The following is a 14749-nucleotide window of genomic DNA, read 5'->3' as shown; positions in this document are numbered from 1 at the left end:
AGGTAGATCCCTGTGGGGTCCAGCAGCCAGTATATCATAGACTTTCTGGGTTGTTGGGTATAAGATCCTAAATTTTGTATAATTTCACTTTAGGTACTAAATTAGTTTAATCTTTTTAATTCATGGTTAATTAATTTAGTTATGGTTAATTATTAGATGCTATATTTGCACTGATTTTACTGGCAGTCATGGTGCTAATTGCAATAATTTATAGAGAAAGTAAAAATTTTGAGTTCAGTCGCTGAGCTGTCACCTGTAAAGAACCCTTTCCTAGCCCTTCGTCCCCAGCACGAGCTCCACGTTCCGTGCCCCCCGGCTGAAACGGCCATTGGCCTCAGCGACGCCTAGCTGGGAGGTGGGGGTTCAGAATAAGGGGTTGGGTAGAACCTGTTGAAAAGTGAGGGCTTTACCCCAACCATCATTATGGTTTTAGTCTTACCGTCTTCCTAAATCTTTCTCATTTATTAGTTCCAAATATTCTTGATGCACAAGTTTTTAGTCCCTGTACCACTTTAAAAAAACGTGCCAGGTCTGCAAATGGATGACCTTTCTTTATCCTTAAAACAGAAGTAGGTGCTGACACTTCTGGCTCTCCTCATGCATCGGCTGTGGTCAGAGCGCCTCATCTTCTGCCTGGAGGCAACACAATTAACAGCGAGCAGGGAGTTTGATTAAGTCCCTGGCCTCAGTCAGCAAAGATGTGGGGTAATACCATTTCCAAGCCTTTTTGACAAAAAAATTTCTTGGGGTCTTGAGAATGCCAAGTAACCATGTTATAAATATGGAGGGAAAACTACCGCCCAGCAATTGGAGTGGCTTTGGTTTGGCCCCATATGGCTGTGTAAAGGTGATTACACTGATTAGTCACACCAATGGTTACAGTGCTGCGTGAGTTCATTATGAATACAGATTACTATTATGCTTAAATCTGGAGACACGTGAGTTTGGGAGATTGAAAGAGTTACTGTTGAACGTTAATATTAACTACTGGCAGGAACCAGAAATTCTTCTTTTAATTATAGTGAAAACATCCACAAGGAATTTGTCACTGCTATTTTCTTAATTACAATGAAGTATTTTTCCACCTGATTACATAAGCTTATTGGACCCAAACCCAAAACTCCTGTAGTTTCATTGACTGCTACCACAGGAATCAAAGAAGAGAAATGCAAGTGTGCTTAAAGGCTGTGCCTGAAAGAAGGCAGTCTCTTCAGTTCGCCTGCTTTGTAATTTGCTCGAATACATGTGCAGCCCAAAAGACCAAATTCTGCCAGACATAGTTACTCCAACCACAGTTTCATGTACAGAAGCAAACGCTTGGCAGCGTGCACAGCTCTTTGTGCTGCCAGTCTGCAGAATCCCCCTTGTCTCCTTCCAGCCTTCCTTGCCAGTACCCCGTTCTCCTCCTGGGGAGCACGAAGCATGGTTATGCCCAGGTGCTGTAACCCCTTGCATTAGTATTTCTAACATGAAAGAGTTTTTATTTAGCTTTCTGTAAAGGAAAGCCATCAGCATGAATGAGTACCCAGGTTCCTTAAAAGAGCACAGAACGACCCAGCCAGAGCTCTGACTTACCTGTCTTTGCATGTCAGTGACATTTTGCTCGTATTGGTTGAAGTCATGCCTCTTTCCATGAGACTTTGTCTTGTGCCATTCCCGGATGCAGCTTTCCAGCTGAGCGTTGGCTGCTTCTAAGGAGCGCACCTTGTCCAGATAGGCAGCCAAACGGTCATTCAGGTTTTGCATAGTCTGTTTCTCATTCCCACCCAGGAAGATGCTTTCCCCATGGTGCTCGCCGAAGCCTCCCCAAGGTGCCCCTGCTCCAGCAGCCAGCCAGAGGGGTCTGGTGGAGGAGAAGGAGGCATGTGTGCTGCTGGCACCACCATCTGCACTTGCAGCTCTGTAAGGAGGCCCTTGCTGGGCCAGACCACACCCTGAACTGCCCCTGAGGGACCCAGAAAAAAACTGGAAAGGGCCTTGGCTGGTGCTCATGCTGAGCCCTGTTGTGAATCTAACCCAATGTTTGACTGACTAGCACTGAGCAGCTTCTTAGCCTTCCCCAAGCAGCTTTATGCCTTTTCCTGTGGGAGTTTCCCTTCGATGAATGACTACAGCAACAAGATTGTGTCATCACGAAACGTGCTTCCTCTTGGTCAATTCTGAAGCATTTATGAGCCTGCACACACTGTTGTTGTTGTTTAGAACCAGCCACATACCATTGCTTTCCTTTTGGTTGTTTTGGTTTTGTTTTTTTTTTCTTTTTCTTTTCATATTATAATAGTGAGGTGTGGCTAAAATCAGTAGGTGTGGAACAGGATCAGCTCTGCCTCAGACTTTTCTCTAGCTCTGTAGTTAGTATGCTATGTTTAGCTGCTTGTGAGGGGACGAGTATCGTCCTTTACAGAATAAAGGGACGAGTATCGTCCTTTACAGAATAAAGGGAGAGCTGGGTCAGGGATGGGTCTCTCGAGATTCTTTCTGGTCTAAGTGTCAGGCTTTAGAATTACAGCAGTCTGTGAATCCTGAAACACAGCGTGTCCTACCCAGCTGTCACTAAGGTACCGACCAGCTTCAGCCTGTAGGAGACACGAAGCTTTAGTGAAGTTCTCTGACCTCTGCTGTTTGACTGAAACTCCAAGCCAGAGTGAGGAAGACCCAGTTGTTCTCTTTAGCTGCCCATTTCCAGGTGAAATGCATGAAAATTAGGAACTTAACAATATTTTCTACTTACTTTTTCATGATTTCAATATTTCAGTAGCCTTGCTGAAATAGGTAGTAATGGAGTAATTTCTTGCTGTTACCAGTATTAATGCTCCTAAGATATTTATATGTTTAGCTATAGAAAATACTTGTGAGTTTGTAACAACACTCGAAAAATTCAAAAGATTTTTAAAAGTTGACCTGTCAATTGTGCAAAAACAGTCTTTTGCAAACGTTCCAGTAACTTTCTGTCAAACTTCTTCCATGAAATGCAGAACGGGCAGGTCTGGCTTCTGCACAATTTTGCAAAGATTTTGTTATGCTGGGAAGCGGGTGGTAATTTGTGAGGCGTTCCCATGGCAACAGCTGGGGTTCCTTGGTTTGCCTTTCCGAGTAGTTGTAGATCGTGGCTGAGGGGTGGGCTGGAGGAAGGTTTGGGAAGAGATGGGACACGGAGTGGGCACGGGCTCTCGCAGCAAAGGTGCAGCTGCCACAGAGGAGGGCTCAGCTCACCAGCTGGCACCCTTACTCCTTCTGAGCAGGGGGTTAGAGAGCCTGCACAAACCAGAATCACACTGTCCTGCAAGAAACCCGAAGGAATCTTTCTCTGTCTTTTTTTTTTTTCTCTCCCCTGCTTGTTTCAGTTAAAATTGCCCGGTAAACACTCCGCTGCTGCCCTTCATCCTCTCCTGGGCCTCACATGCTGAATAGCGCAGGTTTGGGGCTCCTCCTCGTGGCTGTGGGAGCTCTGCTCAGCACCTGCTGACTTTCTTTTTGCCGGTTGCGCTTCCATTAAGTACATATTCCTTCTTATTCCTCATGCCTGTCATTGCATAGAAATGCTAACATTTTGAATTGTTTAGGGAAATTAGTCCTTGAAGCTATGGTTATGCAGTGAGTCCAAGGTGTGGCTATCACAGAATATTCTGATAACAGCTACAGTTCGGTGCCAGCTCTGCTGTTGGAGAGTGAGAAGGGCTTGAAGCACCGGACAAAAATTGAAGACTTAACCTGAAAAAACCACCACATGATAACAGAAGAAGTGAAACCCTGTTCTTCAGTTCATGTCACCAGGGATTAGTTTCAGACTGAGGCAAGCTAATGTTATTTGAAATAGCCCATTGAAATACAAGTAGATACATATGTACCTAATAGTACAGGAAATAAAACCAATGCTGTGTTTCGGGAAATTACTCAGTGAGATCAACAACTTGCCTGGCAGTGGGGCTGATGGTTTGTGAGACAGAATAGTCACAGTCATAGATGGATTCACAGACTCTCATGCCATCATGAAGAACAGAACTGTATTTTTTCTGGCAAGTAATATAAAACAAAGGTGATCTGGCACGTAGCAAGTGTTTCCTCTGAAGCTCAGCCTTTCCAGGCTGGAAAGGATGCCACACAGTTTTCCCCAGCGCAGGCAGAGGTTCCGTGGCAAACACCAAAACACTTGCTGGGGAAGCACCGCGGCTCTCCGCTGTCCGGCTGGCTCCGGGGTTCCGCAGGGTGTTTGAGCGCAGAGCGGGGCCCGGGCTGCGGCAGCGGAAGGCGGGCAGCAGGTGGCACCAGGGGATCGGGGCTTCTCTCTGCTGCCTGCAGGCTGCCCTCCCTGCGGAGTTGCCACCTCCTCGCTTTGGGAATTGGCTTTGTTGCAAAGGAGACCCAGCTGAATTCCTAGGCTGCAGTTTAGGTCGCGGCAGACTGCTTTGACAGCTCCATTGTGCATTAAATATCCTCTCACCAACACTTGTTGATTCAACGCCTCCATCTGGAGTACAAAGGGATTGCTGCCTGCTCTCAGCGATACATGCAGCGCTCACCTGGTTTCTGGATCACAATAAAATATCATTTGACTGTTGGGTGATGCTGCCGTGCTGAAGTTTGCAAGAACCTCCTCTCGGTTCTCTCCAGCGAGAACAGCAGCACTATGTCTGTCTCTTAACTGCAGCCTCATTCAGAGCTAAACTGGGGGACTGGTCCCAGCAGCGCAGATACTTTATTTTTGAGTTTCAGAAAGTAGAAGACAGAAAAATAGTGCTTCTAAGGAGGCTGAAAGGAAAATGAAATACACGGTTCTAGAAATTGTATCATCTCTGTAGATCCTGTTATGTGGATTGAAATACTCAGCAATGAGGCTAATAACAAATTTTCCAAACAGGTAATCTTAGCAAAATACAGCATTTATGTGAGTGTTTTATATGCTTCTGAAGCTGGGATTTACAGGCCTCTTAAAGCTTTAGAAGCATCTCGCTTTGCAAACTAACTTACTGCTGAGAAAAAGCAGAATTACCAGAGCGAGAGCCACAGTAATGACACAGGCTGCTGAGGTGCTGCCTTACGTGTGAAAACCAAAACAGCTGCAGCAGACTCTGCACGAAGAGTTCATTTCACCTGTGCCTTGCCTAGCGCTTTCTCAAGAGCTAAGGGAATTTGTCTTTTTCCTGAAGAAAGTGCTGGAACATAAATATATATATGGAAAAATATGGGGTTTTTTGAGGAGCATCTTACTTGTGCATGAATTGCAGGCATGTTGGGCAGTTTGAATTCAGAACAAAGAGCTTCAGGATTTTTTGCATTATCTTCTCAGTTTTTTACTGCTTCATATAGTTGGAAAAATCTAATGACACTTGAAACCTGTTCGTTCATCACCATCTTTAGTATTATCGTTAAAGTTGTTATTGTTGTTATCCACCGAGCATCTCTTGGTTTGGGTTCCAGGAGGCGCTGGGTTAGGGAGGGCTGTGGTTACGCGTACGGCAATGCCGTGCTGACCCCAGAAACACAACACAAGACTGGACGTATTTGCACAAGCAGAACAGAAACTTTATTATGTAAGTTCTTTCATAAGGTAACTGTGTAGCTACTGACAGAAAATAAGCTTGTCATCTCTGACCCCAAGAGCTAAATGATCATGTAAAAAGGGAGAGCAAACTTAAGGAAGGGCATCAAGCTGTTGCAAAATTGCATTCTTGTGATTTGACGAAAGTAAAAGGGTATTTCTCTTAGCACTAGCCAAGGTGTAGGCTGCACTGCTTTTATATGGTGTCGTATGCGAGGGGATTCAGCATTTCTTTATTAGAATCTCCGTTCACGAGTGGAAGCAGGTTTTCCATCATCTTCAATGCCTGCGCGAACTCTTCCGAAGCTCAGAGATGCTGCTGTAGGAGGAAATAAAAAAAATTGAACTAGGGAAAATAAAAGCCCTGCTAACACACTAAAGAGTTGTGCAATGGGGTTTTGGTTTGTTGGTTTCCTCACACAATCTTTTCCATATATCAAAGGGGGAACTGCCTTTCCATCTTATCTTCTCTGCCTCCTGGTCCTCAGACAGTAAATCTTAGCAGTGCCCACCGCGTGCCAGATTTGGATGTATCTTGTATGTTGTGTGAATCAGCACAGGAACTTGGGCATCTTTGGGAATCCCGTGAGGAGTTCATGCAATCATTTTAGCGAGCTACTGGTTTCAAAAGTGCATATCAAATACTATATTTTTTTGTCTCTAAATGATAAAGAATCTGGCCATTGCAGAGAGAATGTGATCAGCATTAGTAAGAAGAAATTCTAAGCATGAAAGATAGGTTTATTTAATCCTGTTTTGGCAACTCATTTCAGGTCTCATTTAAATCAAAATTTTTCTTACCATCCTTAGGGTTTATTCCTGACATCCTGTAGGAAAGAAGAAACATTTGATTAATGACCACTGAAAGCACTGATTTCGGAAGCTCTGCGCTGCTGCTCTCAGTGAGCTGTTGCTCAGGTGTGCTGTTCCTGGTGTTACTTAACGCCCAGGTGCTTTCTGCTTTGAAGGCCACTCCCCGGTAGTCGATAGGAAGCAGGAGCAGCAGTCAGACCAGCTCTTGGTCCTGATACCTCTCTAGATACTGCTCCTCTTCTCAAAATTTCATAATGTAAAAACAATATAAGGAGCTAATTCCTCCACAGGGATCTAAAGTAATGCCATGTGTGGAGCAGACAGGAGAAACAGGCACTAAAATGTAGATTTTACTGAAGTAAGCTGTGGTCTGTGCCAAGTTCTTTTCTAGTTGGGACTACTGGCCTATGACAGTGAATGTTTTTACCCCTGTGCACAGGCGTAGAAAACCAAGAGCCAAAGAAATACTGGGAATTGGTTTTTATAGGTTATTTCAGGCTGAAGGCTGTTATTCCAGTGCAGCAAGAGCATTATGGTGCCCGACCCCTTCTATAATTCATTGTAGTGAAAATGGTGACATTTGTATTTTTTTTAATCATCAGAACAATTGATCTGGAAATTTAGCTTGAATTACAGCAATGCCTGGGATTTTGCCGGGCATTTGCCGGTACTCCAAAGGCTGCCTGTGCTGTGAACGCAATTCAGGAATCTGGAGGCAGTTCAGCAGCCACAGATTACTGCTGTACGATGTGTCCTGTTAGTAACCTTATCTACTCCTCGTAGGGTTTCTATCTAGTAACGTACTGGGAGTCCTGGCCCTCCAGCAGCTGGCGGTACGTGGCGATTTCCTGCTCCAGGCGACTTTTGATGTCCATGAGCATTCTGTACTCCTGGTTCTGACGCTCCATGTCACAGCGCAGTTCGCTCAGTTGCTCCTCGACACTGGTGATGAGAGCCTGAATCTGGGCCAGCTGTGCGCAGTATCGGCCTTCTGTGTCTCGCAGGTTGGCTTCCAGTCCCGCTTTCTAAAGGGGAACAGTGTCAGAACCGGTTAGTGTGCAGGGTTGTCCCACTGAGGGGGAGTCCAGGAGAGGCAGGACAGGGAGGCAGGACGGGAAGAGCGCGGTGCCCAGGACAGCCCGTACCATGCTGAGCTGGGACTGCAGCTCGATCTCCAGGCTCTGGACTGTGCGCCTCAGTTCTGTGATCTCCGATTTGCTGGTCTGTATCTCTTGCGTATGGGTGGCTACTTCACGATTCAGCTCCTCAGTCTGTTGGGAAAAAACAAGTGTAAAATCACACGCATACTGTGTAGAAATCTTCTGAATTCTTTTGAGAAAGGAAGGGCCTATCCCACCTGCGGGGGCAGTAATAAGGAGGCAGTGCGTCAGTTTGCTCTTTGTTGGTGTAACTGTACCTGAGTGAAGAACCAGGCCTCAGCATCTTTACGGTTCTTCTCAGCCAGGGCTTCGTACTGTTCCCTCATTTCAGAGAGAACTCTGGTCAGATCGATGCCAGGAGCTGCATCCATTTCCACGTTGACTGTTCCACTGAGCTGATTGGAATACTCCTTCATTTCCTGCATTGGCAGACAGCAGAGGACACACAAAAGGTTAGGCTCTCTCTTCTTGTTCGCTTTTCTGCCGTCAGCAATCCATGGAGTGCTACACGGTGCTTTTATTATCAAGTAGCATAGGTAGAACACACATAAAAGTGTTTATCAAATTGTATCTCTCACCACACATGGTTTCTACTCTGTATATTCACACGCAACACATATATTTGCATGTGACTTATAGGTACGTTTCTTGTACTCGGCTTAACTATCTCAGTGACCTGTCACGTGCTCGTGCATGTCACACTGAAACTAATAGGTCTGAACAGTTTGGAATCAGAGAAACACTTCTCAAGACACGCTTTGGATTCTTTTAATACTAGAGTTTTCTTCTTCTTAAGCTGTAATGTTGTCATTCTGGGGTTTTTGTTTGGATTTTCCCCTTCCCACCCAAGAGGCATGAATTCCCAAGGGCATCCTCACTGCACTGTTCCAGCCTCTCACCTCCTCGTGGTTCTTCTTGAGGTAGGCCAGCTCCTCCTTCAGGGTTTCAATCTGCATCTCCAGGTCAGCCCTGGCCAGGGTCAGCTCATCCAGGACTCGGCGCAGACCGTTGATGTCGGACTCTACGCTCTGGCGCAGGAACAACTCGTTCTCATATCTGCAGTTTAAAAGAGAAACAAGCACTGGAGCACATACAAGAATGTATTCAGTATGAATACTAGGAAAACTACAAAATTTTAAATTGAAAGTAGGAGAAACAGTAGGCTATACGTGAAAACATACATTGAAAAGAAGTGTAAAGGGAGTAAAGGTGGTTTTTCCCAACATCCAGTAACGACATACAAAAGTACACGCATTGCCATCTGATTTTATTCTCCAGGAGTGCCTGACGTTTCACTTTGCAGAACCCAATAGTGATTATCAGCATTGATAGAAAAGTTGTCACACAGGACAGTCCATGTGCAGTGTCCCCTCTAGCTGGGTGTGAAGGAAAGCTTAGATTGCCCAGTTCTGCCTAGGGCTCTGCAGGAGAGAGTATAAACCTGCAGGTACGTGACATCACTGCAAGATAACTCCGTGTCTTTATTACCTTTTTCAGCAGTGGCTGCTGTAATGCTGGTCCGTGAGCTGGTTAAGCCTCAAGTGACTCTTTGCCTGTCTTTTCTCTGTTCTAGACTCTTTGAGAGAGAACTCCTGCAACTGAGCAGTGATCTCTTGGTGCCACACTGTTCCTCTTAGGTGAAAATCCTAACCTGCTCCTGTCTTCTTTTGCCCTGTGACTTAGCGTGACTTAGGCTGGTAAAAATAGTGAAGAGCATCACTAAAGAACTAAGACATGAACTATAATTTGTTACCTAAATGGATCCATGATCTGGATGCTGTGATCTGTCAAGGTTATATTCTGAACTGATCCTTCATCACATTGGTTCTGTTTGCTGGGGTTTTTTCATCAGAAGTTAAAAAGGAAAAATACCTAATCCTAAAGTTCAGAAAACTGCTTTGAGAGAGAGAGAAGGAGAGAGAACTTACTTCAGCCTGAAGTCATCTGCAGCCAGCCTGGCGTTGTCAATCTCCAGAACGACTCTGTTGTTGTCAATAGTAGCTGCGAGGATCTGCAGTTGGGAAACATGGAAAAAGATTCCTATGAATAACGGTGAAATATCACGGTCTTGTGTACAGGACTGTGAATTTTTGGACCTCTCTTGTGATGTCACAGGCTAAACATTCTTTATGGATTGCCATAGCCCTTTCAATTTATGATCTTGCTCTGTGGTCACACTGTGGTTCTTACGGCTTTTACAGAGGAGAACCAAAAATGCTACGCTCTCTTCCACATTCCATATGCAAAACAGAGAGCTGTCTGTGTGTAACAAATCAGGAACATAATTACAAAAGATGTTTGTACAACACCTGCTCTTACCTGTACCTTGGAGAATTTTTTTTCAGCCTTTGAGGCCTACCTGTCACAGTCTTTACTATTTGATTGCTGCATAAATATATGGATACAGGTAAACACATTTTGACATGTTTTGCCAACTTTTAGTGCAATCATGTTCATTTCAACAAACAGCACATTTTCAGGCTAAAGTATTTGTTTTTTGAATTGGGAAACGGCCACTCGTTTCTACTAGAATACTCATAACCACAATATATTTGGGGTTGGGGAATTTGATATTTGTTTTGTAATTATTTTAGCTTGTTTAAAAAGACTGAAATATGCAGTTCCACAATTCTAATGCATTCTTATAACTCCTCTGCATATGAGGATCATACCTTGTCTCGGAGGTCTTCAATTATCTTGTAGTAATTGCTGTAGTCGCGGGCTGGGCTGGTGGGAGCCTGCTTCTGGTACCAGTCTCGGATTTTAACTTCTAAATCTGAATTTGCCTCTTCCAGTGCTCGTACCTTGTCCAGGTACGAAGCCAGGCGGTCGTTCAGGTTCTGCATCGTTATCTTTTCATTTCCGGAGAGAAGGCCATCACCACCACCAAAGCCACCGCCAAGTTCAAAACCTCCACCAAAGCCAGCGCCCCCGCCAAAGCCACAGGCTGCACCCCCCCCAAAGCCCCCCAAGGCTCCCCCGGAGCCACCGCCGAAGGCAGAGCCCAAGGCGCCGCCGTAGCCGCCTCCTGCAGAGGAGACGTACCTGGCTGAGGAGATGGAGACCCCCCTGCCCCCAGATCCTCCGTGGATGCTGGGAGCTCGGCATGTTCCTCCCACCCGCACCGAGGAGAGGCGAGAGCTGCTGCTTCCAGCGCCCCCAAAGCCACCCCCGTAGGTAGAGGAAGAGCTGTGCAGGAAGGAGGTGGCCATGGCTGCGGCGGCAGAAGGGGGCAGTTCGGGAGCTGGCGGAGGAGAGGAGAGTGTGTGCCTTCACTGCCCGGCTGCTGCTTTTATATCCTCCAGACAGGGGCAGAGGAGACAAACCCAGGCTGCAGCCCTCCCTCCCAAATTTCTCCTCCCTAGAGGTGAGGCCAATTATGATGACATTCCTCACAAACCGAGCTGGCTCTGCATCTTGGGGGCTAGGGCTTGGGTTCTCTTTTTTAATTAAACAAAAGGCATGATTCATATGAGTGTTTTTTCTTCAGGCTATAGTTCTGAAACTTGAATTTTACTTCTCTGACATTTAAGAATGGAAAAACAAAGTGAGTTCAACCACACCCACTTACCCATTTACAGGCATCACCGTGACTATTTTAAGAAAATAAAAATGAAGTTTAAGTAGAGTTCTCCCTCCATTGACAGATGTGCAACCATCAGTTCTTCTCACCATTAGTTCTTCTTTTGCATCCATTTTTTTTCCCCTTAACATCTGTAATTGAATTTGATGTGGCCTTGTTCCTGTTCTTTACTTGGAACTGATACTTAGATTTTGGAGTCTGAATTTTTAGTACAAAAAGCATACGATCGTGGCACTGCGTGAGGAGCAATTGGCACCCATCGTCGTACAGGGAAGAGTGGGCCCAATTAACTTGCTAAGGCTTGTGAAATAGTCAAGGAGGATAATACAAGATTAAAATAATTCAATTAAAGAACAACTGTGGGAGGACTAAGTTCCTGTTACTTTTGGAAAACATAAACCGACCGGCTCTAAGAGGAAACTGTTCAGATAGGAATTAATGCGTTCAATGCCAATCCGCACCATGAAATGGAGTCACTCTTGAAAATAAGGTTTGAGAAGCACTTAGAAGAGCTCTCTTAGCCCTTCATCTCACGTGGGAGCCTGAAGCACCAGTGTGTTTCAGATCCGGGAGTTTCTGGGTGCACTTCAGAAGGCAGCAGTGCAGCACCACAGCTCTGCTCACCAGGGCAAAGCAGACTTGGAAGATTTTTGAAGAAGTATTAACTGCTTTTCTACCCTGCTGGGATGTGCCACCGGGCACAGTGTGTGTGGGCAGGGTGGCCCAGTGTGGGGGTGAAGAGAGCTCCGTTCCTTGCCCAACCAGGTGACGTCCTCCAGGCGAAAGCCACGAGGGGCAGCTGCGGCAGCGGGGCTGCGGGGAGGTGGCAGCTGGTGCTGAGGCCCATCGTGGCTTAAGGGAACGGGGTGGAGAGGGGGGAGGAAAGCGGGGATGGAGTGAAGTCTGGGGGAACTTCCTCTGGTCTCTGGTTTGGAACCAGCCAAATATTTTAAAATAAAATTTGAAATAAAGAAAAAATGAGGAGAGTGAGTTTAGCGGTTTTTGATGGTACGTCTCAACAGACAATGAGACTAGAATTCAGGACGGGTGATTCCAGATAAAGTAAGGAATGTACCAGTTGTTGCGGAGTTTTCTGAAGTTTACAGCTGAGATTTTATCGCAGCCTCAGGGGACTGCGCAGCCTTTTTACTAGGAGCAGACGTGTGCTTTGGAAGGAAAGAGACGTCAAAAATGTAGCTGTGAGTTGTAGCTTGGCAGCGGGGTTCTGGGAATGTCCACCCCTTCTTCAGCTGGCAGGGGAAGACAGGGTGAGTCACAGTTGTGGAAACATGTTTCAAACTGAACCTGGACCCTTGCCACAGGAGTTCAGTTTTGCTCCAGGGCAGATTAATGGTTCTGCAGAGTTTGCCAAAGCGGTGTGTACCCAGGAGTGAGTATCTCGGGAAACAAGTTTAGACAATCTCCCCTAAAGGTAACAAAGTTTCTTTGAGACCCCTGTAATGTAAATATCCTGAGGCCCGCAAGCTGCTGGGGTCTGTGGAAGGCTGAGTGATCCCACAATAAGAAAGATCAAATTCCATGAAAAAAAACCCGTAGTGAAACACCATGAACTTTAACAGGATACTCTGGGGATTTCTCGTTCATCTATCTTCACATTTATCTGTCCTCTACTGTTTCTTATCCGAAGCCTTGACACAGAGTTTCATCCTTTGCACCGTACTCAGCATTCTGCTCGTGGCGCATGAGCTCCCTGGTCTGTGGTGCTTCCACCGAGCTTTCCCGGAAGACATTCCCTGGCATGTCCGTGCTGTGCAAAGTCTTTTCTTGCTTCTGTTACGAGATCAATGGGGTTGACACGATTTAGCCTCTCCTTTCAGGAGGATAGAGGGTTCCATTCAAGAAGCAGCTTGTTTATCATCCCAGCCTTTGCTGATAAAACCAGGGCTCAGACAATATATTCCTTTAGAAAACACTTTTTTATGAACCAAACTCTAAAATTATAGTCTCTGATTGATTTTGTATTAAACATTTCACCAGAAATACTTCACTACTCTACAAATATGGGACAAAACCAATAAAATTGTAAACTAAAATGAAAATGAAAATCCTAGCCTTTTCAAATTCTTTCAGTTCTTTGGACACCCAATTTCTTCAGCAGCATTTATAAATTTTTATGCCATTCTTGGCACTTTTGACTTTTTAAACACTTTTAAACTATTATCCTTTTAAACATGCATTTAGTTCAGTCTTTGAAAATAAAGTTTTTTGGTCAAAATATACATTTGCAAGGTGTCCTTATAGTTTGCATTCTTGGAGCACAAGAATTTCTTGTCAGGCTCACATTTGGAGCTCTACAGCACAAGAACTCTGCACCAGTGATCTCGTACTCTGACTGTTTCTGTCACAAGAACCTGCGCTCGGGGAATGGATTTGGCGAGGTTAGAAAACACACGTGGAACTGTGTGTTCCTTCCTCTGGGCAGGATCCCAGGTCTAACTGGTGTAAGGAGTGAATTTGGTACAAAGTCTTTATTAGAGAGAGTGTCAGCACTCGGGAATAGCCTGTGCTGGAGCGTTTGATGCCCAAGAGCTTTCTCCTGGCTCTCCGCAGGCGGACGCCGTGGCAGTGAGCGAGCTCCTGAGGAGCGTGTGCCGATGCTTTCCGTGCCACGGCTCCCCTCCAGTTCTGCTCTTGTCTCCACCACGCCTTAGCCCCTGCTCTGCCCGTCTCCTCCTCTGCTTGTAATCTCTTTGCTGATTCTTAGTTTTCGTGACTGTTTTTCTTTCCTGACGGTTTTTCACTGTCATAGTGAAGCCACTGCCCAACGCTGTCGTGCCAGACATGCAGAGGCTCAGCTGGGATTGTGTGTGTCAGTTCTTGACAAGCGATGTTGACAGGTCACCTGAGTCACCGCTGAACCCAAACCCAGCAGAAGCACCTTGGATCGAAGAGCACTGCCCAACCTTGACAGGGGAGGTCTGCAGCTCTGCGGTGCTCCCTGCTACGCGCGCTCTCCAGCATTCTGTTGTGAACATCTAGTTATGAATAAGGGTGAAATAATTATTCCCTCCCATGTCCAAGGAGAGAAGTCCTGAAGGATCCGATGTCTCCGCGAAACACAGGCTGTGAGATGACCGGCTCTGCGGGAGGGCGGTGCTGCGGTACTTTTGGTCCGGGCTCACTGGTGTTTCAGTTTCACCCCCAGCTGACGAGCTGACCAGGTGCCTTTTGTGACAGTGGGAGGTGGGAATGTGATAGGCTACAGCCATGAGTTTCTTTTGGCCTAAGCCCTGGTAAGTATCCTTGGTGCTGAGCTTGCTGATTGGAAATGAAATTACTTATTTTTTAGGGCCTGAACTAGAAGGGATTACATTTAGAATTTCAGCCAGGATAATACCCATTCATAGCATGAGGATGAAGGTGGCAAAAATTCACGTTAAAGGTTTATTACCTTTGTGTGAACTGGGAGAGCGAGTGAAGAAATCTCACAACAATGTTTCTCATTCCTTTTCGGTCCTGCAAGAGTTATTAACAGCTTGGTGTTTTACCCTAACCAAACTCCCAGCTCTTACCTCTTACCATCTCACTGCTACACCTCAGAGTGCGCAGCCACGGCAATTAGAAACGTAAATCGCTCAGAGGGGCTGAGGTTGCTGTGGTCTCCATATTCAGAGCTCCTGCCAGCAAGAGCAA

At 45.8% G+C, this 14749-nt stretch overlaps 2 protein-coding genes across 2 annotated transcripts in view; both read right to left on the bottom strand.

Moving 5' to 3' along the window:
- The window catches only part of KRT23 (keratin 23 (histone deacetylase inducible)), an 8902-nt gene extending 6910 nt beyond the window's left edge, over positions 1-1992 (bottom strand). The window contains exon 1 of the mRNA XM_009866044.1: positions 1576-1992. Coding sequence (XP_009864346.1) covers positions 1576-1992 — 417 coding nt within the window. The remainder of the gene's footprint in view (positions 1-1575) is intronic.
- Positions 1993-5775: 3783 nt separating this feature from the next.
- Positions 5776-10727, bottom strand: LOC104271390 (keratin, type I cytoskeletal 15-like). The gene is made up of 8 exons (XM_009866043.1): positions 10185-10727; positions 9441-9523; positions 8412-8568; positions 7770-7931; positions 7498-7623; positions 7157-7377; positions 6341-6366; positions 5776-5855 (listed from the first exon to the last, which is right to left on the bottom strand). The coding sequence occupies exons 1-8, from the start codon at positions 10722-10724 to the stop codon at positions 5776-5778; spliced, it is 1395 nt and encodes a 464-aa protein (XP_009864345.1). The 5' UTR covers positions 10725-10727.
- Between the last annotated feature and the right edge of the window lie 4022 nt (positions 10728-14749).

This window comes from Apaloderma vittatum, unplaced genomic scaffold, assembly GCF_000703405.1.
Source record: "Apaloderma vittatum isolate BGI_N311 unplaced genomic scaffold, ASM70340v1 scaffold37403, whole genome shotgun sequence".
In the NCBI taxonomy this organism is placed as follows: domain Eukaryota; kingdom Metazoa; phylum Chordata; class Aves; order Trogoniformes; family Trogonidae; genus Apaloderma; species Apaloderma vittatum.
The sequence above is the reverse complement of the archived record's forward strand: the minus strand, read 5'-3'. Positions and strand labels throughout refer to the sequence as shown.